General features: G+C 44.0%; 1 protein-coding gene across 1 annotated transcript in view; it reads right to left on the reverse strand.

Annotated features, from left to right (window-relative positions):
- Positions 1-536: 536 nt before the first annotated feature.
- ITPRIP (inositol 1,4,5-trisphosphate receptor interacting protein) overlaps positions 537-23,419 on the reverse strand; it is a 184,205-nt gene continuing 161,322 nt past the window's right edge. Inside the window, exon 3 of the mRNA XM_086922754.1 lies at positions 537-4,772. Coding sequence (XP_086778880.1) covers positions 3,122-4,759 — 1,638 coding nt within the window. The 5' untranslated portion in view covers positions 4,760-4,772 and the 3' untranslated portion in view covers positions 537-3,121. The remainder of the gene's footprint in view (positions 4,773-23,419) is intronic.

A 23,419-nucleotide genomic window follows, 5' to 3' on the forward strand; every position in this document is an offset into this window, starting at 1 on the left:
CTCCGCTTGCCCTCCGATGAACCATTTTTTAAATGTTTAGGTCATGATGAGTGGATACACTTATTTGCACTCAACCAATGGCCTTTTAACGTTAATCTTCTCCCAGTAACATCACAAAGCACCCACTGAAAGGTGTTAATGGAAATGCCTCATGCTAAGGAGCAATATCAGCAAGGAAGAAGATGGCCATCAGAGGCAGGGGCTTGCCTCCATCTTCAAACATTTCCCTGCCATAGACCTTAAAAATGGAAAATAATCCTGGTGGGAGTTTGCAAGTTTAGCGAATATGTTAAATTGGAAAGAATTACCTACTTCCTGTTATGTACTCAGAGGATAATGCCTCGAACCCAGAATTCGTCTGCTGCTGCTGTGATCAGGCAATCACAATTAAGGTTCTAAAGTGGAAACCACTTAGGAAAATCTGGCATGTATGAAGAATAATAAGAATGCACAATAATTCTCATTTTCTGCAAAAATACCCAAACCTCGTATAACTTTCGCTCAAGTGCACTGTAGTGACAACAGGATGGCCCATATGTGCTTTAAACATCACAAAGATCTTCCTTTATTGGTAAAAAAAATTCTAGCAAAATTATCCTGCTATCAAAACACAGGGACAAAGAGTTTTGAATATGTCGCATTGTATCTCCTTTTACGCAAATCGTTTTGGGAAACACTCGCTTTCATAATAATTTCTCTAGAATTGGACACATATACTTTAAAGTGCACTTCTGTGAACATGCACCACTGAGAATATTATGTTAGCTTTACCCACAAACACCCCTTGGCAATTTCAATGTTGGTTTGATTCATTTAAACTAATTAGACTAATACAAATAAATAAAAAATTATTTGTAAAAAGACAGCTCAGGACTTGAAAGTGTGATCCACTCGTATGCAGTTGTGGTGGGACAACTTGACTCTTTAAAGCAATGTTTTTGGTTTTTGTTTTTACAAATTAAGTGCTGGTTACAGTCTCTAGTTCTTGCTACAGTTAAGCTCCCCAACATCATGAACTCTACAACTACTCAATCACAGCAAATGCAATTACAAAACAAGTGCCTTTTTATTTTTTGGGCATTCTGGGTGGCCTGGCAGGCAGCATCATGGTTGCCTTGGTGCACTGAGTGAGTCATTCTGTAGTGGTGTAGATCAGGAATGCATCTTGAGGTACATTCTAAGGACGTTCGTATTGAAGTTGTAACCCATGTTTGTCCCTTGTGAGGACTCTGTCTGGTTGGCCTGGTCGGCTCTTGCAGGCTGGCGTTAGTCCTGTGGGTGACTAGACTGGTGCCTTAGTGGAGTATACCGGGAGCCCTGCCATCTGCTGAAACTTTGAACAGAAAGTTGTGTAACCTTCCTCAGTCATCGATTTCACTGTTGAGTCAGTGCAGGCCCCAAATCATGGAGGTTGTCTGTCTCTGTTTATTACCTGGGGAAAATAAATAAATGATTCGCAGGTGCCACTATAGTATGTGGCTCAGACTTTGCAACTGGAATGTAACCATTCTAGTCATTTTACCACTCTTAGCAAAAAGCCCTTTACACAATAATGTGTCTATTAATTTAGCACAATTTAGTATAAATCTGCACTCATTTCTCTTAACTCTGAAGGATGAAAGGCTGAATCAAGTTTGATGGAATGGAAATATGTGGCACTGTGACTTGCAGAGAGTCTAGATCCTTAGTTGTATTATGGAGAGCGTGCACTTCCCACTCTGTGCCATGGCACACATTTAACTCAATGCGCCGTGTAACAGCAGATGTGCTTTTCCCAGTACAGGCACAAATTTTGCCTGTACTGGGAACAGTGCATATGTCAAAGATGGGGCAGCTTTTGAAGCCGTTTGTCCACCTTTCCCTGTGCAGGTGGGAACTGGCCTGCATTTCAAAGGGGGCAAAGATTCAGCTACAGGCGGGTGCAGTCAGTGATCGCACCCACCTGTAGCGGAATGTCTGGGGGCTCCTTCGGCCTCCTTTTATTCCTTTTCAAGTGGTGCCCTCAGGTGGCACTTTGACTGTGTGTCACCTTTATGTGGAGCACAGTCAGTGCATCACCCAACAGACTCTATGCCTCTGTGTTGGCGTCTATAATATGAAGCAGGTTTGCAGGTCAAGGTCTCCCTGATTCGTAAAGTGCAATGCCTCCCTACAAATGAGAGAACACTCCCTTGAGATTGTGCTAAATGTGCACTCGTGCATCTGAAGGTCCTCCCATAACACCAAAGTGCCCAGGGGTGTTAAACCGGTGAACACGCCGGTTGCACACTTTGTGCACTTTCAATAATATTGCCCTTGGTGTGATAAAAGAAGTGAGTCAGTCCACTGACCCAGAAATAAAATGGAAGCACCTTAAGGTACCGATGATCAACCATGTTTGGCCATTTGGCTTTCAGTCTTATATATGTTTAGCTTCCTGGCAGACACAGCACATCCACTACGTTTGTTTGGATGCTATGAAGACCAGACGGCGGTTCAAAAAGGAAGAGTAAATGTGTGGAATATAAGGATAAAAAGCGTTAAAAATAAGTTCAGTTCACTGACGGTGTCTGGCTCATGCTGTCATGAAGACACTGCAGAGCAGCAGCTTTCTGAATGATAATGTCACTTATAGCAGATATGCTCATCCAATACTGCCACTTTTTTTACCTGTGTATGATTTCAGGATGTATTTATGGAAATGTTTATAAACTAAGGTCTAAATAAATAGCTTTTGGGCTTACTGACATCCAGGACTGCAAACACTACAGAGCAGAGGCTCCGTCTAAACGACAATGCTGAATGCTGATCATATGACCAGAGTCCTGATTACTAATTTCTTCCAATGATGTGTTTGTACAGTGAGGGATTTGTTGTCTACGTTGCCACTATTAACAATAGCTTCGGAGGACATTAATCATAAACACATATTGATGACAGCAGTACTAAAAAGGGTTCAAAGGATCATGGGTGCTTTCTGCTGCATAATGACATAATGAACATATGCAAGCGTTATATTGAACTGCATTGATAAATGCACGGTGAAGCTTGAATAACAAGTGTCTCTCTCGGCATTCACTGAATGCAAATAGGTAGCAGGTAATGAGTATCTTGGATTTTCTGCAGGAATAGTGTCTTGGTCCTATGACACTTTATTGATGATGTGTGTGTGTTCTGCAGGAATGTGTAGTGTGTACTCATTGATCAACACTGTGGCATTCTTCAGCATCTCATTAAACATGTCCACCGTCTTCTTATAAAGATCTCTGTGCAACACAAATGGGCGGAATAAGTTCAGAGATTCGGCAAGGCGGAATACTTCTGGAAGCTGGGTTGCCTCTGGGATCTTTGGGTTCCCAATTAGGAAATGGTGTAGCTTCTTCTCTTGCAGGCATTTCTTCAGGTAGTTCAGCATGTCGCGTAGCCTGGCCTCCAAATGGTCAAAGTCCCAGTCGGCATAGGGCCGAGCAAGGAGCAGGTGCATCAACACCGTCTTCAGATGGTAGTTCGTCAGCCCACTCTGTCCGGTTAGACTGCATTGCTTTCCATGAAGGAATGTGGCTATCTGTAGACAGCTGAGGTGACATGAATTCTCAGGCAGCCTTTTGGCAATATCTTTCAGGAATCGCCTCTCGTAGACCGCAAAGGACAGAAACCAGTAAATGCTGGAGGAGGTGTCGTCCAGCATACTGCTGCCCGAAACGTGGGACATAAAATAGACATCTGAATCTTCATATTGCACCACCGGAGAAAGGTTGAATGTAATACACTTTCCAGAGCGAAGCTTTATTTTCAGAGCTCCAGGAGCATCTAAATGGCTAAAAGTAAGGTCAAACTCATACTTCCGGGAAATCTTATTCCATGCTTTGGTTACTGCAATCTGGAACCATTTCATGACTTGATCTGTGTCCAGATACTGAGTATTTTTGCAGCAGAGCAAATCCTCCATTTCACGGTTCATCTTTGCCACATTGTTTTTGCTGTGTAGAAGACAGAGCATGTCTTCTCCAAGCTTGGTCTTGTCACAGATACACCCCGTCCCTCCTTCGTCAGGTCTGCAAACTTTAATCTTTCCGTAGCCTTGTTTGTCTGGTGGGATTGATATTTCAGAGCCCCAGATTTGGGACTGGAAATGGTACGGTTCTGGAGGAGAAAAAGGCACGATCAAGTCACAAATTAAGGGTTTGTTCACGCGCCAATTTTCATACATGCTACCAATACCTATGCTGTCCTCCACTTCCATGTCGGCGTCACGGTTACACACACTTCTCAGTGCCTCCAACAGATCATCTGCAAACCCTTCAACAAACTCACGTGTCCTGCCAGCATCGTTGGTTGCCCCGCGAATGCACTGTTCGTAAAAGCTGGCAAGCACTGCTTTATTTGGGAGGGTCACTCCCTCAAACATGTTCCCGAGTATGTGTGAGTCATCTTCCTCTAAGATGGGTTCCTGCGAATGTTCTTCTAGATAATCTTGCCTCCAGATCTCAATCAACAAGAAAATGATCATGGACACTGCAGTCCAGAAATTTGAAGCCAGGCCCTCATCTTTCAGGTTTTCCTCTTGCTCTAGGGAGGCTTCCTTTTGCTCTTGGTCTGCAATCATCTCCTGCTCGAGGCGCAGCTGCTCCATTTTGAGATTTTCTTCATGCTCCTTCATCTTTTGAATGATGTTCTCATCTTGCTCTGGTAGAGTCGCATTGTCTTTTGGGAAAAGAAGAGGGTGGTTGACAATGGCCGTAAACACCACAAAACATACTTTGAGGAAACCAGCTTGCATCTTGAGTTTTCGTCTGAAACAAAAAATATCAGAAAAACATTTGTTAGTGGTACAAAATACGTTCAAATGGAAAATATTAAATAACTTTGCAGTAGCTTGACTCGTGACAACAAGAAAAGAAAGAATACAGTTAACTAAGAAGAATTTGCATGTCGTTCAAGACTTTTGCCTCTTGCAAAACAAACAGGGCAATAAGCAAATTTCAGGCAGTGTGTGGTACTTCTGTTTTTATTCCAATTGAAAAATACACCAACTTCTGTCTGCTTTATTTCAAAGGCAAACGTTTCAACGCAATGTAAAATACATACATATATATTTCTTCTATTAATATCTCACAGCATATGCCCTACAGTTGTAACATGCTTCAGTGGCAAAAATATATGGTATCTTGATTATCACAGTCTTTATTGATAAACCCCACTTACAGAAATGTGGTAAAGCAGCGTATGTAACCCAGTAATAGTGCATCAGTCATTACGAATGACTTGACAAAGCCTGTAGGCATAACGTTTTTGATGGTGAAAAGCCTAATATGTCCTAATAGGTTCATATATGACCATTGTTGTGTTTTTCGATTAAATCCTGCTGGTGTGAAAATTTCTACCTAGTACTTTACAGATAATGACAGGGGACTAAATTTACAGAGTTAGTTTCAAATGTGATACTTTTATGAGGCACGTGATTGTTATAATAAAACTTCAGGGCCGGCTCTAGGGGGTGCGATCCAGGGTCGCATTGGTAAGGCGGGCACTCAGGCAATATCCGACTACCAGCTGTGGGCTGCATTTTTAGGCAGCCTGGTGGGCCGATTTGGGCTGTGTCTGGGGTTTTCAGATGCCGCCAGTGGCCCAGTGGGTGCCTAAGTGGCCTTTCTGGAGGCAGATGGGCGTCTATTACCTCCCTTTTATCAGTGGGCAGAGGTGTCACTTCTTTTCTCTCGCTGGGCTGGCTCATTAATGTATGCAGATTGAGTGGGGGTAAGGGGCCTGAGCAGAAGTGGCCTCGCTAGTTTTCAGGTGTGTTTCACTAGTGTGAAATCATCAGTGCATTTTTTTTAAATCTAAGTAAAGTTAAAAAAACATGCCTCTGTCAGAGACCCCTCCCCCTTATTTCTATAAAAATTTCCCCAAAGCAGTGTTTTGCCAAAAGGCAATATGCAAATGTGGGCAACCTTTTTTTTGCTGCCCGGGCCGATTTTTAATCCCAATCCAACTCTGGTGCGATCAGTGCCACCACACCGGGCACTGACTTGGGTTGGGGTGCCATGTTTACCAGTATATGATAGTTTTAAATGAACCAGCTGGCACATTCTTTGCCTCCAGCAATTTTCAGGCATCAATAAAAATGTGTAGATAACTCTGGTGATTAATGTTCTTCCTGGAGAGAGACCAGCATTTTGTCTAGTGGAAGTTTTGACTCATCATAAGGTAGCACAGAGGGTTTATATGCCTGCTGCAAAGAATGTGTATTATGCAGATCACAAGGTGCATATAATATAAATAGGTTGGTGGGTTACTGCTTTTGTCAGAGCGATTCTTTTATTACTTGAAGTTTATAAGTTAAAATCTTAATATACAACAGTGAGCTATTAACTGTCATCCAAGAGCTGCCTGCAAACTGCATGGTATAGATTAGACCTATGTATCTATTTGCTCAGTCTTTCATTATCCTTAATCTTCCAAAAACAGTTCATTTGGGTAGAAATCAATTTTTATTATTAAAGAGAGCCTCTAACAATGGTGTTAAGTTTTGAATTCTGAATTTGTGCTTTTCTAGACCTAGAACTCTTACACTATACTGCCTAACAGTATGGATGACATGTGACTCCACACGTTATAGTCCTCTGTCTTATGTAACATTTCATAAACACTGATTTACACATGTAGGATTGTCTCTGTGCAATGTGTGTGTGATTTAAAGTGCTCTGACACCTTACAATGGCATGAGAGGCGCTATAAAACGAAGTGAATCTAATACAGTGGTTATGGAGACTTGTGGGGCACTGTAAAATAGTGGTAGTGAGGGAATCTGTGGCAGAGGTGGTCATTGGGGGGCGTCAACAAACATTGTCTCACAGGGCGCCACCAGAGCTAACGCCTGCCCTGTAAGACTTCAATACCTCAGGAATGAAGGTAGATGTATTTTAGCTCATAACAAGCATGCTTCAGCTGTCCCATTCAGCAGCAACTGCCTCTGCCGAGAACCCCCTTCCACAACATTCCATTCCAACGTTCCAAACTTCCTCTTCATAAAAAGCGTTCAAACACAACATATCCCTTTTCCGTATACAGCAAAATGAAAAGAACAGATGATAGCATTAATGTCACAAAAGACAAACATGATACAATACAAGAAGAATAAATTGTTCAGCACAAAACTGCTGTATACTTCTGCAGAATGACATTTTGTCAACTTCCGTACATTTCAAACATCTCCTCCCTGCAATTCAACCGTATTTCTTTTACCTAGCAAACTTTGAATGGAGGTGATCAGACACTTTTCCCTTTGTTACCAGCCCAATCATCAACTTTGACAGCACGTTTTACAGATCGATAATATATCATGTTTTACTTGATAACTCTTCTCAAATGTACTCATTCACTCTCGCACACCATCCATATTACAGCCAAAGTACATCCAGCTACCTCACTTCTTACAACCTGGATACACCCTAGAATATGGTGCTCTTCATTTTAGCAAGCAAAATAGTGTAACACCTGTGGCAGAATGAGGCATAGTTCTATAATTCCACAACTTTTTTTGAATAGCCATATTCCAATGTAAACATCACTCAAAAATTCCAGAACTGGAACAGAATTTACACAATTCACAATTTTCACCTCCAGCCATTTAGAAAAATAGTCCACAGGTACCAAAGCATACCTTCCTGAACATGCTTTTTGAGAAAATGATCAGCAAAAATCCAGCCCTAATTACTTCCCTGGACATCTTGAGAATTCCAGGAATTATAGAAGTTTCTTTAAACATATACAATGTATTACTCCTTGTGCATGGTAAACAACTTCTCACATGCCTTTCGATCAAACTATACATCCCAGATCAACAAAAAGTATTCCTGGCCTCACTCATCCCAGACATTCCACTGTGACCTTCATGCAGAATGTCAATCAACTGCACTCTAAATTTCATAAGAACACACCTTTGTCTCTTTGATAGCATTTGTTGCCCTCCCAGATCAACCCATCCCAAATGGGTCTGTAATCACACACCAAGGCGACCTCAGTTTTCTCTTTCAGCCAACCAACAAATAAACACTTCTTGATCCCCAACATCAAAGCCTTCAAATTCACCTCAGACTTCCCATTCCTTATTTGTGATAACTCCTTTACAACACTCAGATACTGAGGCCACAAAATGTCATCCTTTCCATCACCATAATTTTTTATTTTTTCATCAGCAACTTAAAGAGCCAGACTGTACAAACAGTCAGTATAAATATGTGTGTGTCCAGGTACATAGTGTACATTGAAGGAGAATTGTTGCAAGGAATAACATCATTTTGCTAACCCGAGTCTTGGCAGCTCCTTTGGTAGAGAATAAATCCTCTAAAGGTTTGGGAAAAACTTTTAACTCAAAAGTGTTACCCCAAATGTAATCTGAAAATGTTTAATCACCCACCAACACACTACCCCTTCCTTTTCAATCACATTGTATGCGTTTCCAGCCCCCTTAAGGCTACGGGAAGCACTGCAATTCCTTTCTTTCTTAGGGACGGCACTCAAAACATACAAGTTATCGATCAATCACAGGCACACTAAAAGGTTTCAAATTCTCTGCATTTACAATGTTACCCTTGATTTGCTTGACCACTGAAAATGTACATTATTCTTTAAAGGTTCCTTAGTTATGTCAGAAAAATGCATGATAAATTTAGCATAATACCCGAGGAAATTCCTCAGTTGCTGAATGTTCGACAGGGACGGCACACTTTTAATTGCTTTCAGTAATATAATTTTGGGGCTCATACCTATTCCAGAAATAGTATGACCCAAATACTCCATTTGCTCCACCTAAACTCATATTTACCCAAACTTAATACAAATCCTGCATCATTCAATCTTGTTAATACCCTTTTCAATACCTTATTGTGTCATTCAAATCCTTGCCCCCACAACAGAAATTCAACCTGAAAAGAAATCTGCATTAGTTTCATTAAAAAATAACTTCATAATCTTGTCACATACTGAAGAGGCAAGTTCAAGTGCCATCCACACAAATCTAAACAAACCCTCTGGTTGGTGTTATAAAAGATGTTATGTGTTTCGATGATGATTTAAATTTAATCTGATGATATGCTTGGGATAGATCACGAGTTAAAAACAATTTGGACTCTCCAATAGTCAATAACATTTCATTTATAATAGGAAACGGATACTGATCAACCAAGGTGGATTTATTAAATTCCCGGAGATTAAGCCACATTTGAATTGTGCCATTTATTTTTTGCACTAAAACTACAGAACTTACCCATTCCACAGACTCGACAGGTTGAATAATGTCATCTCCTCCAACCAATTCAACTCCTCCCATAAAACTGTTCTCATAGTCACTGGAATACCTCTAACTTTCTGCACAGTTGGCTTTGCACCATTTACGAGTCAAATGTTATGACAAAAATCGTTCAAACATCCGAACTAACTGCAGACATGCACTCTTTGAGAGTGCATTACAAAAAAAAAGTACCTGGAGGAGGACACAGGCTGCAAACAGGAAGCTGTACTAGTCCATGCTCAATGGCAGGGACCAACACTAAATGTGCCTTGAGGAAAAAGGAAGGAGCAAGAGGCGCTGATCAAGCAAAAGCAAGGAAACAGAAATATGTGGTAACCAACCAATGGTAAGTAATGGCCAGGATAAAGGCCCATTTTTAAGCTTTTTTCAATTAACAATGGGATTTGCCGACAGTGCATGCATGCTGTCTTAGGCGAAACCTATAAAAGGATATGTATTGGTACTGCAGGCAATTGCATAAGAATGTATCATTCATATGGACACATAACATTAATTACATTTGTTGTGAAGATACATTTCACTTCACCATTGTCTTTAATATTGACATCAATGAGCTGCAAACAAATGATCTATTCCACATCTATTTAAAAAAATTCAAAATCTAACCAAGTTTTTGTAATGTGTCCATTATAGGGTAACCAAGACGCTGAGGTAGTACTTCAGACATTCAACTACAATTAATATTGAGAATAAATGTTGTTAGTGTCTTTAAGGACAGTAACGTTTCTGTCAAAAAAGACATGACTGAAGGCAGAGTTGATTGCGCACAGGCTCCGGGTAACGAGGGTAGCAAAGAAAATGGTAACCAAGAGCTCGCTGGACACAGCCAAAATCAGTGACTAGTTGGGAATGTGCCCATTCCTCTGTGGACTCCGCAAGGGCATACTATGCACACACCAGTCATGGCTGCTGCCTAGTAGCAGCAGTGGGGCGGGTGGGGGCGAAGCTGGGCAGGGGGAACTCGGGTAACAAAAACTTACCTCCCGCCGTTCCTCCCCTGTGTCCCATCCCGTCTTCTTCCTGGCTTCTTGTGAGGAAGCAGGAAGCACCTGGGCTCCCACGCTCCCCGCAGCTCATCACAAAGCTGCAATGCAGTGCTGTGATTGGGCTGAGTGCCGTGACCCGGTGCTTAGCCAGGGGCTGGAAGGGTTGGCATGTAATGCTGCCTGCATGGAGAAGAGGGTAGTGCGCATGACTTTGTTGGACGGCCGTCCAAACAGTCACTGTGCACAGGAATATTCTACCACTCCTCCCCTGCTCTGCAGCCCCACCCCCTCTCAAATGCTGCCGCAGCAGGAGGGCAAAATACAAAGATAAAAACATTACATTATTATCATTTTTTTCCTTTCTTTTGCTGATTCCTGGCAGTGGGGCGACGCTCCACCGCTTTAGCGAAGGAGCCACAACTGTCACACATGTGTTCTAGCAGTGGTGTCATGACTGCCCCTCCCCCCGAGTTCACAGCTTAACCAGGCTTGGTGCTGGCACTAATAATTATTTATGCGCCTGCTCTGTCTGCAACTCTGCAGAGAAAAGCTCTTAAAAAATAAAGTAAGGAAAAACCATAAGAGATTTCATGGATGCAAATCTTATAATAGTAAAGGAAGCCCAGGAGGTTAAATGATGAGAAAAAGATAGAGAAAGAAAGAGTGAGAGAGTGGGCTGGAAGGAAGAGTGAATGGGAGGACACATGGAAAGAAGAAAGAAAATGACAAGAAGGAAGGATGAAAACAATGGAAGGATTGATTCACGTGTAAAAGCACTGATGAACGGAAAGTAATCCATCATTTGCATGGGTGGGTGAAAGAAAGACTGGCTGGAACAATGAAAGACTGGCTGAATAGGTGGATGAATTAATGGAATTCTAGGTGGATGAGTGAATTGATAAAATGGAGGATAAATGACGCATGGATGAAAAAAATGTGGATGAATGGATGGGAAAAGGATTGATGAATGGTTGGAAGTGTGAGTGGAAGGATAGAAGGGTGGATGGAAAAGTAATTATGAAAGGATGGATAGAGAGAATGGCAAAGGAAGGATAGATGGAATGGTGAAAGTATGGATGGATGGAAGCATGAAAAGATGGATAGATGGATGGATGAATTAAAGACTAAAAGGAGAGATAGATGGACAGAGGTGGGTGAAGGGATCTAGTAAGTAATGAATGGATCTTATTTAGGGTGGGTAGGTCTTGCTCGCTTCACTCAACCAATGGCATTCCCAGTATGGGTCAAAGTGTGTGAGGGGTATTTTAATTTTCTGGCTACTCCCTTGGGTCCTATCTGCAAGTGGGCTTTTGGCAGGTGGTGTTATTAAAGAGTTTGGTCAAAAGCGCAACTTGAGCAAAGGCTAAGGTATACCATGACAGAACCAAAGTAATTCACTGAAAAACTTTGAGTGACGTTGTGTTTTTTTACTAACATTGCGATATTGCACCACAATAATTTAACTCTTACGAATAAGCCGTTCAATTAAGTGCTTGATCGAAAACCCCATGCACTGAACATCGGTTAGATAAACTCAGCACACACTTTCGTATTTTGCATCGCCATGGAAATACATTCTCGGGTATGCTCGAATGCCAAGAAAACGGGCCAATAAAATTCCAAAATGGCACCGAGGAAGTTGATGCGAAACAGTGCAATCAAGAGATCTCCAAGGATATAAAGCGCGGTATAAAAAGCTGCTACACAATAATATTATCATGAAATAAAGCTAATTTGTACGCGAGTGTCCTAAGCTGACAATGAAGCAGCACCCCGGCTTCCCTCCGCGAAAAGATGTAATGAGTCAAAACCATTAATTAGTAGGAGGTTAACGATCCCCTAAATCATATTCGACACTCCTCGGGGCTGAACATGTTCCACTCACCCCCATACATACTTTCAGAAACGGCAGAAGTAGCGGTATCTCAGTGTCAGAGATATGGCTCCTCGTGTTATCAGCACATGGGCTTGCGTCAGCCTCCCCGTGACCTCTCACCAGAGATTGGCGCGCAGAGGGAATCCAATAGAAATCCTTCTACTTCCTCCATAGTGGGAGTGGGAAGCCAAGTGTGGCCGTGTGTTACACTGCTATCAGCAAAGAAGGAGGAATCACAGAGTGGATGTTGCAAATCACCTCAAACACCCATCGCTCGACTGACCTAATATGCAGCACTGGAGAGTGTTTATCAGCCCCCAGGCCCCTCACAAGAGCAGCAGAGCATGATGGTGCTAACTTCCGCAGGAGGGCTTATTTCACCTGCCAGCAAAACATGTGTTTTTACAGAGATACCAAACAATTAATTTGGCAGTACAATTTCCCACAAAAAGTGAATTGCAAGGGATAGGTTTGCCATGCAATTGAGTTCTGAACAAGTCCAGTGTAATATGTCAGTGGTTCAAGGTCAAGCACCGAAATCCAGGAGTATTATTTCTCTGCAACAACAATTTACATATGTGGCTACAAATATCGCAGGCCTCTTCCTCGGGGTTTCATTCATGGTTAGGTGGGCCAAGAATCCTTAAATCCACCCTGTCCTAAAAGCAGCTCCCATTAAACGTTTGCTACTTTGCTCCATTCTTATGGGAAGGGGGGGGTCTAGGTCCAGATAGGCCGGTCCAACACTAAACACATCAATTTGAAATGTGAGTGCTGTTTGACAACATTTACAGTTATAAATCATGTTATGTAGTATAAAAACACGAATTCAGCTTAATTCACAGACTAATAGAAATGAGGAGATGGGCTGTTGGTGGTGGGGAAGGAGATTTATTCTAGATGATAAAATGTTAATTGAAAATGCACAACACCTACGTTTTGTTTACAGGTTTCCCACCCGACAAACTATAAATACTAGACATATTCCATTGTCTCTGTGTATGTTATCTGTACACTTGAGAGCTAAAAGGCAAGTATCTAAATGTATACACAACAACAAACAAGCATTAGCAATGCAAAAATGTCTTAACCCTAAAAGGGCAAGCACTTAGCATTACTAAAGCTTTTCTACCAATTGCATGTGTAGTCATGCATCACAACACATGCACAACCATGGCTTCCTCTCTTGCACAGAGTTTTCTATTAAAGAAAACCCATTCCAAGGTGGTGGCTGAAGGGTACAAATGAATCATGATGCATGCGCACACACCTCTTATGAAACATGGATGTGCACGAGTTGTGATATAGATAGCCATTTTTTATTTAACATTCTAAGATGACGGACAGCCATGTTAGAACAGTAAATGGAAAAGTAAAACAAGCATTTGCAATGCAATACGTCTCGCATGTGTTAAAGTTAGAGCTGTTGGCATAGAAAATAACAATGTTTTTTACTTTCGTTTTTTATTTGCAGCAGAGTAATTAAATTTGCATAGTGCTATTGCCATTGGTATACAAAAAGTGAAAGTAAAAAACATTGTCATTTCCAACACCAACAGCTCTAACTTTAACAAAATGCGAGACCTATTGCATTGCAAATGCTTGTTAATCCGGCCCCTGGCAGACAAAATAAAGTTGGAGGGTCTGACCAGGCGATAGTTTTTTGTTTTATTACACAGCATTCTTTCCACTCTGCTTGGAGAAGCACGTGATGAAGCACGCCACCCCAGGGTGGGCTAGGGTTCCCGTCCTAAAGAAAGTTCTCCTTTCTTTCTGTCATAAGCATTGATTGGCGGGGAGCTCTCCTACATCCAAGACATATTCTTGTTGTCAGACACGGGCACATTGTTGTGGTTGCCTAGATCAGAGGTCTTCAATCTGTGGGGCGCGACCCCCAGGGGGGTCGTGGAGTCCTGGGAAGGGGGTCGCAGATTCTGCCAGAGTGCAGTTCCTGGCGTTCCTTGCGCTGCCTTGGGTTACTCCAGTTTTACCAAGCTACGAAGGGCCATGCAAGATGGCCTAGCATGGCTTGGCAAATCTCATTCTAGGTTTTGCATCAATGGTAAATCTCATTCTAGGTTTTGCATCAATGGTAAATCTCATTCTAGGTTTTGCATCCCCTAGCGCGACGTAAAACTTTGACAAATCTGGGCCTTGGTGTCATAAATAATGACAGAAATTGGGTGTTTGCGTAATTGAGGATAGTGCCCCAGAGAATATCAGGCTCCAGCATCCCAAGCAACCCCAAAGACATTCAGTTACTACAAATGGTGTCAGATTGCATTAGTATCTAAGAACAAAGCCCTCGACAGGGAGGCTTGAAAGCTGGATGATTGAATTAATGGATGTGCGTGTCAATAAATGCTTGGGTACGGTAGATTGATGTACTGAAATGTGCTCCCCTTAATGCTCCAAAGAGACTTGAGTTAACACTCTGTTAACTACAGGGGCCCACAGAAACGCTTGCCTCACCCTGCAACTATCTTCAGTTTTGCACACGAGACAATCAAATCAATGGCTGTCCCTAATATGGCCACTGTCAAGAGATGCGCTCCTTTTCCTTTTATATTTTTCACCAATCACATAAGGAAATGCCATGTGCATATAAAAGGCATTACTCCTGGACTTCTCGCAAAGAACCAGCTAGAAAACCTGCATTTGTGCATTCTCGAAAAGGCACCTTTTGCTCTGTTAAGAAATGGGAAGTGCAGGCTGAATACAAGCAGACCTAAATACTACATTTACATCTTAGTGATATATAATTAATACTAGCTTTGTGAATTTCATTCAAATGCTCTAAATCATGCAATTTCCGGACACCGAGGCAGCAGACATTTTGGATTAGGAGATCACAAAACAACAAATGGAATGCACGCTGCGGTCCACAGTACGTTCTGTATTGTTTTGTGTATTATGCATACAGAAAAAGTTACGCATATTGAAAAATTGCTTTAAAAATCTCACACGCATAAAACATATTCATGAACGCAACCAATGAATCACTACCATAAGGTAGCAGAAGAAACCTTAAAAAGAAAAGAAACAATAACATCGGTGAACATTACTAAAATATTGTCCCATGATTGCCTTACCACTCACGTCTGATTAGGAGCATAAAGAATAGACTTAATACAGGAGAAAAGAGATTCAATAGCATTTAGTACACGATTCTATTTAGACTTCATATTACAGTACACGTCATTCTGTTTTTAAAGACAGAAATGAGTGAGTGCTATTTTAGTGTGCCTTAGTGGGCCAGATAGGGGAGGGAGGGCCACAAGACGCAGAGCTATAAGCAAAAGAATGACAGGGTGGTAACGGGCGGGAAGAGGAAGGGAAGGCCTGGAAGAGAAAGTTAGAAATCTCAGTGACTGCTGAATGACTCCCCGTAGCCCCTTGGGATTGTGGCAGTGTTCTCTTCACGCGCTCAGAATTCCTGGCTCGAGCACATCTCATGACGTGCAGCCAGCTGCCCTCGCGCTACACGCTGTGTGGCCGCAGCTGGCCTGCAAACAAGGGGGTCTTTAGTTCTGGCACTGAGCTACAGGCGCGGCCCCTCCAGTTCTCATGACATCTTCAAACACGAGGCATCCACTGAACTAACTCATCCACATACATTACAATGAAGTGAGGCCAACTTTCAGCATCCATTTCCTAGATTTGAGTCTGGGCGGAGTCCAGTTTATGAAGTGGGGCACATTTTTTTTGTTTTGCTGATTTATATAGCGCGAACTCGACCCGAAGGTTTTGGAGTGCTACATGAGCACCGTTTACTTTACACATTCAGGCACGGGGAGATTAAGTGAATTTCCCAGAATCACAGGATGTGGGCGCGACCCCGAGGGTCGAACCCAGGTTTCCAGCACCAAAGTTGGCAATCTAGCCGATGGACCATACCTTCTCCCCAATTTTCAGTGTGCAGGACAGTGGAGGTTTTATCAGTGAGAGAATGAGTTAGTGACTAGGTGGGAGCACGGAGATGGGGCATATGTGAAAGTCTCAAGAAAACCCCAAAATACATTAAAAATATACCTCCTTCTAAAAAGCCCCTACACCTTTATTGCCTACCATGCAATCAGGATGACAGCAGATTGAAAATATGAAGACTACATATCTGCTGGCGTCTTGATTCTGGGGTGAATTATTTCAATAAAAAGTGCAATTGTATACTAATGCAGTCGCATTTATATAGCACTTCATACATTTGATGCAGCGTCGAAGCGCATTAGTAGGCGGCTAGCATGCTGCTCTGTGTGAATAAACTGAAATTGTGTTGTTCCCTGGGGTGACCTGTGTAGTACGCGTGTTGATATCCTGCATGATGACCAGTGTTGCGATCTGTTCGCTCTCCCCGACGTGTAGCTAAATGATAGGAGAGAGCGATAGTGAGTTTAGGCTCACGAGGAGGTAGTGTACAGCTGGAACAAGCCGGATGAATGCGGTGTGACTGGCATGGGCAGTGGTTCTAGTCCCATGCACGCAGGGCTGAGACTGCTCAGAGGCTGTCTGTACTCTCTGCCTCCAGTCATGCATCTGCGCTTATTTTGGAGTGGCGAGCTGTGCCTGCTTTTCATTCTTCGGCTGATCACGAGTCAGGCTGAGCCTAATTACAGTGCGAAATTCTACCACAAACTCTAGCTGCCTGTTGTTTCCGAATCCTATTTCCACAGTAGCGGGTACACCAAACGCGATTTTACCAGCCAGAATTGCATGAAGCTACAGCTACAGCAGCAGCCAGGCCTCACTGAACCTTTTTCTCTGCCAGAACAATCTTTCCCCTACCCTTTCTAACGCTCCATAAACCATCTGTCCCTACACACATTAGCCCTCATACACATTTATCACCTACTCAAAGCAGGTAGTACACCTGTGTCTTAGACCCCTGTAAAAAAGAAATACAATATAGACAAATTCTGTGTCTGCAGTTATTTCCTATTCCGAGGGGTTTAACTTCATAATTTCATGGATCTGGAGAGAATGCGAACACATGGTAATAATAATTATGTGCATAGAGTTTGCACTTTGCCAGTAATGTATAACTTGTATTCAGAATTTGTGTTTTATCTTCCAGATTTGGGCAGGGATGATCACACATTCTGATTTATCCATCGTGTCCTAGTGACAAGTGGAACTGTCTGTTCCTTTTGTGTTCATTCATCATCCATTTGGAAAGAGGCATGTCTTTACTGCTTCCCTATATCACAGGAGGTCTTGGACTTATCATGCGTTTGCTGGGAAAACGTCTAAAGTTTTGCAGGTTGTGTAGGGAAGGAAGTCCAAAAAGCATTTTTTGTTGGATTAAGGGATGATCTGCTAAGGTGCCTGCAGTGGGGGATTCTCTTCTGTGCTAGTCTTGGGAGCTCTACTCAGAAGAAGGATGGGTCAAATTATGACCAAGGCTGATTCTCAGGGCAGTGGAGAGAGCCTTGGAAAGAGAAGCCCAGCATTGGTTCACAAGTAGAGAACTTGGAGGACAAATGAGATGAGCCCATAGAAGTAGGCGTACTAGTTATGTGGTTGTGTTACAGATTCTTTCCAGGCTTCAGAGCAGTAAGAGTGGGGTTCTACAACGCAATCAAAAAGAAATGTGAGAAGCATAGGGAAGGGAAAATTTTCCAGAAAGTGCAAATGGTACGGAAAGCGCTTGTTATTTAGTTCATTTGGTGGACCAGTGGTATGGCGTATTCCGTAATCACTCTCAGGAGTCTCATTTCCATTGATGTCAGTGGTGATGCTCTGAGTTCCTGAAGTAGATGCCCATAGGCTCACGGTTCTTACCTTCTCTGCAGGTTAAGATCAGTTTCTTGGAGGAGTTATGTTCAAGGCGATTCTTCAGCATCCATTGATCAACAGTTCGACGGCAGTGGCTTTGTTGTGAGATGTCTAGGTCTCTCTTGCTTTCCACCTTTAACATGTTTTGAGTGTTGTTGGTTTAAATGTAGCGCATGTTAAGGTTAATGGCTTGATGACAAACAGTGATGCGCTCAGATAGGTGTCGGAATGAAGAGATATGGCTAAGCCTTGAAGTAGGCCAAAGAAGGAACTGAAAGCAGGTGATGTAAGGTAGAGCAGCCAGAAAATACTGAATCTGTTGTTCTCAGTATAAGGGAGTGGTGCTGGACTCTGCCAAATGTGGTGAATAGGCCTGAAAGAAGTGTGACAGAACCATTCTTTCCACAGTGGTCTACAGATCATCCCAGATGCAGGGACGCGCTTCCTTGGTGAGGCGCTAGCGGCTAAACTATCGAGCGCTCTGCTTTGCTAATTTTGCACAAATCCTACAGTTTACTTTATTGCTGACATTTGTTGTATACTGTCGCATCTTTTATATTTTTATGTGAGTGATATGCACTTTTAAAGTGATTGCGACTTTTACTGTGTATTGCTGTACTCACCGTTAAACGCTGTCTAACGCTGGTCAACAGCCCCGTTCCACCACGGCTGGTGCCGCTTGAGTGGAGGGCTCAGTGACCTATAGTTGGGCTAGTTGGGCTCCTCCCTGGTGACGCACTTCCGGGGACGGGTTGCAGACGGGCCTTCCCTGGTGACTCCTTCTTGAAGCGAATGGCGGCACCGTTGCGCAGCGGACACGCGTAGGGGGTGCGCCGAAGGCTCGCCAAAGGCGAGCCCGTCTGCGCCCGTCCGCGCCAGGCCGGGCCCAGGGGCCAGGACCCTTGGCTCACCCCTGGTATATTCCAGACAGTCGCTGTTATGTTGTGATTCACTTGCCTACTCATTACCGGATAGGGTAATACTGAAACTTAAGCGGGAAGGTCTCCTGAGACCTAATGATAGCTCCAAGTTAGCAATCAGAGCCTCCTTACAGGGCACTTCACCGAAACAGGCGAGCAGGCAGGGGTGTAAGTTTTCACTGCTTAACACCCGATCCTTGCAGAAGCACTGTCTTGAGGTTTTCGCCCTCCTGCAGGAGGATACCGTAGATATCCTCTGCGTTACCGAATCCTGGCTTAATGAGTCTTCAACTCCAGATTTAGTGGCAGCCTTACCTCCTAATTTTTCCGCTATCCATGCCAACCGACCAGATAATGTGAGGGGGGGTGGTGTCGCATTCCTCTTTAAAAACACTCTGAAGACGTAAATACTATGTTCAGAGTGTATTAAAGGTGTAGACGTCTTGGGTGTGACATTCTGCTCCCCTACGGATTTTGTGGCTTTTCTTGTAGTCTACCGCCCACCAAGCACGACAGTTAAGTTCATGGAACCGTTCCTGAAGATGGTCCAGGACCTCCGTACTCGTTATGAAGGGCTGGTGGTGTTAGGCGATTTTATCTTCCATTGGGAAATTACCCCGAAGGACAGCCAGGTAAAACAACTTGATTAAGTTTTAACGCTCCTGGGACTTACACAGGTGGTAGGAGCCAACCCACCAGAAGGGCCATACCTTGGATCTGATCTGGTCCTCTTGCCCACTTTTAGCACCCCCGGTGATTTCCCCATGTCCCTGGTCTGATCATTATCTGATTGAAGGCCATTTTCCACTCCTGTTGGGACAGCGGAAAGTTAAGTCACAGTGGAAACGACTCCGCAGGTGGAAGCAGGTCAAAGCTGACGACTTAATAACCGCTTTATCACAAACCTCATACCCCCAGTCGCCGATGGACGATGTGGATACTGAAAGCGCCGCCTTGTAGTCTTTACTCAAGGAAGCTATTGAGGTTGTTGCCCCTGTCCACAAAATTAGAATGAGAGACAAGGGCAAAGCTGCAGGATGGTTTAAAAAAGATCTTAGGGAACTAAAGCAAGTTCTTCGCCAACGCGAAAGAGCTTGGCGGAAGTCCCGTTCGCCCATTGCAGGTGAGGCTTACACTCTGCAGCTTGCATCTTATAAAAAAGCTATTCGTGTGAGGAAGGCCGAATTCTACGAAACAGTCATCCAAATGGCAGCCAACCCCCAGAAAGAAGTTTTTAAGGTCCTAAATGATCTACGCACAGTCAAAGAGCCAAAGCCCTCCTTTAATTAAAAAGACTGCCAAGACTTTCAAGACTTCTTTATGAATAAAAATTGGTAACAGAAATCAGTCAGACCCCAAACCTTCCATGTTTTATTGAACCCCTCCCAATCCCCGTCAGACCAACCTAGCAAAACCTATCAGTTTTGCCAGCCTTAACCAAGGAGTGTTTCAGTTTCATTAGCTTTATTCGATTTTGAGGTATAAAATCATAAAAGCACATTGCAATATATAATCACCATTACATTTCATTTCATCTCATTTTACAACATGCAATATTATAGCATAACATTTTTAAAAGAAATCAGGTACCAAATAGATCATTGCGGAGTATATTAGGTCAAGTCTGGATGTTAGTGCCCCTCACCCTGGCGCCATTTCGGCCCAACCAAAAGTCTCTCTCTTCTTTAAACTTGTATAGGGGAGAAATGCTTCTCTGGGATAAAAGTCAGATAGTCCCCAGGTGTGTATAGGCCCATCTCCTATCTGTGGTTGCCAGGTCTGGAGGTATGGGACAACATTACTATTTCTAAACTTTATTAACACCAGATCGCCAGGTCTCTCTTTTCGAAGCGGGCCCAGCCATCCCACCCTTCTAACACCTAGTATTCTGCCGTCGATATCAGGAGGCAGGGGTCTATTCTTTGCTAACCAAAACAGTGTCTTGTTTGTTAGTTCTTGTTGACTTTCTGTTTTTCCATTAGTAAGTACTGGGACTCCAGAAAGGACGCACACAAACGGGGCAGCCTCCGGTGGTAGTTGTATGTGGTTAGTTTTTTGTGGAATATTCACTGGATTGGGGAGTGACCTTTTGGATGGTATAGTTACTTTATTCAGCCCAGTTTCAAGTGAACAACTATGTGGTATTATACGTTTTGCGGGCACATTCTGGATAGTTGGAATTAACGAATGTGAGGCTACTGGTCGGAGTTGGTTGATGTTACTTTGAGGAGTTATTAAAGACACTGCAGTATTGGTAAGAGACTGTGAGTGATTAGAGCCGACCATACTTTTTAGAAGTAGTGAGTTTGTCTTAGTCATTTTCTCAATTGCCACGATCCTCTCCCCAAGATTGTTCATTCTTTCTATCAGGGGATGTATCAAAGAGTTGATCATGGTTTGTATCTGAGCCAACAGGGTTGGTGAGGTAAGGGATACAGGGACTAACAGTTTCGCGGGATCCTTACATGTTTCCGGGGAAAGGGTAATAAGCAATGGTGAGTTCAACGACAGTTTTTGCTGCTTTGTACCAGAAAAATCCGGGAGGGACATTGTGGGGTTAGTGTTATCTATAGCAGGTAAAGAAATTGGCGTACCCAGGAGATATCCATATGGTGGGGATAATATGCAGGATTGGGGACTTGTAATGACTATAGGACGGGTAGAAGCACTAATTTGCTCAGGGGTGGTCTCGACAGCAGCATAGTTGGTTTTGCATAAACTATTAAGTTCCTCTAACAGTGATAGGCTTTGTGGAGCGGCAGTTGACTGTGGGGGGGAGGAGTCACTTATGGGACAGTCTATAGACAGTTGTCTTCGTTCTGTTCTTACTGTTTGTTGAACTGTAAGTGGTGTTGTTTTGGTGAAGTAGTGGACCAGCGTCCCCTTAGCCAGGTCCCTTGTCTGTGTGGAATTTCTTCGGCCCCCCTTGCGTGTCATGGTGTAAGTAGCAACAGGCACCACCCGGGACAAGGGATGTTTCCAAAACAAGTTCTTTTACCTCCATTTGGTGCACGGCCACGGGGGGTGGCCCGGCCCGTCCTCCTCTGGCCTCTGATGGCCGCAGATGGCCCGCCCTTGTCCCGGGCTTCTCCCGGCGCGTCCCGCGCGCGATCCCGCGACGCGGGGTCTGGCCTCCCAGTTTAAGCGCCTCCGGGCGCGGATGTTGCGTGGGCGGCTTCCGCCGCAAAGCAGGGTGGGGGATGTAGTCCCTCTGGGTATTTGGTGGCGCGGTGTCTGCAGCGGCAGCCTTCACCCAGGTAGGGCGACCAGCTGTGCTGCGGCCAGGGAGCTCTTCACTCGCCCCTCAGCCCCTCCTTGCCAAAACGAGCGTCCCCACTCCGCCGGGTCTGGCCTCCCAGTTTAAGCGCCTCCGGGCGCGGATGTTGCGTGGGCGGCTTCCGCCGCAAAGCAGGGTGGGGGATGTAGTCCCTGTGGGTGTTTGGTGGCGCGGTGTCTGCCGCGGCAGCGGCAGCCTTCACCCAGGTAGGGCGACCAGCGGTGCTGCGGCCAGGGAGCTCTTCACTCGCCCCTCAGCCCCTCCTTGCCAAAACGAGCGTCAGCCCCAAGGAGTGTTTAGTGACCATACTGAACCGGGTGAAATCTGGCTCCCCAGCTGACCCCTGCCCACCTCAGATTTTCAAGTTGGGATGGCTCAGATTGGAGGATAAAGTCCTCATGCTGCTGAATCACTCCTTGGAAACAGGACATGTGCCCTCCAACTTTAAAGAAGCAAGGGTGGTTCCGTTACTTAAGAAACCAGGTGCCGACCCAAAAAACCTAAAGAATTTTAGGCCAATTTCCCAGCTTCCCTTTCTCGCAAAAATTCTAGAGCAGCATGTGTTGCAATCTCTCACCCATTTCTTGGAAAGTAATCACCTTCTTGAGCCCAATCAGGCGGGTTTCAGAGCTCACCACAGCACGGAACTGGTAATGCTGTCAGTGCTGGATGACCTGAGACTCAAGGCTCCTCTTGGACTTATCCGCGGCATTGGATACAGTTAATCATTGCCAACTTTTATCGCGGATAAAGGACCTGGGGATTCAGGGCACAGTTCTAGCCTGGTTGACATCCTTCCTTGAAGATCGGTCGCAGCGAGTTCAACTTACAGACCTTGTGTCTAAACCAGCGAAGTTGACTTGCGGTGTGCCCCAAGGCTCGGCCCTGTCACCCCTGCTTTTTAATATATATCTTCAGCCTCTGATCGCAGCATTGAACAGGATGGACTGTAGAGTCTATAACTATGCTGACGACACACAGATCCTGATTCAGATTGACGACACAGCTCAGGCTCACTTGAGAACGCAAAACATACTCAAATTTACAATCAGCTGGATGTCGGATAACTCTTTAAAAATAAACCCAGACAAAACTGAAGTCCTGGCAATTACAACAGCTGCTAATCCATGGAGTTATCAGTTTTGGCCGGCTGAATTAGGGCCACTTCCAGAACCAGCGCCAGCAGTAAAAAGCCTTGGCATCAAGATTGATGCCCTACTATCTATGACACAGCAGGTATCATCTGTGGTGGGCATTTGTGTGGGCTCGATACGCCAGTTGCGGAAACTCTCCTCA

This window comes from Lissotriton vulgaris, chromosome 5 (genome assembly GCF_964263255.1).
Source record: "Lissotriton vulgaris chromosome 5, aLisVul1.2, whole genome shotgun sequence".
NCBI classification, from domain to species: domain Eukaryota; kingdom Metazoa; phylum Chordata; class Amphibia; order Caudata; family Salamandridae; genus Lissotriton; species Lissotriton vulgaris.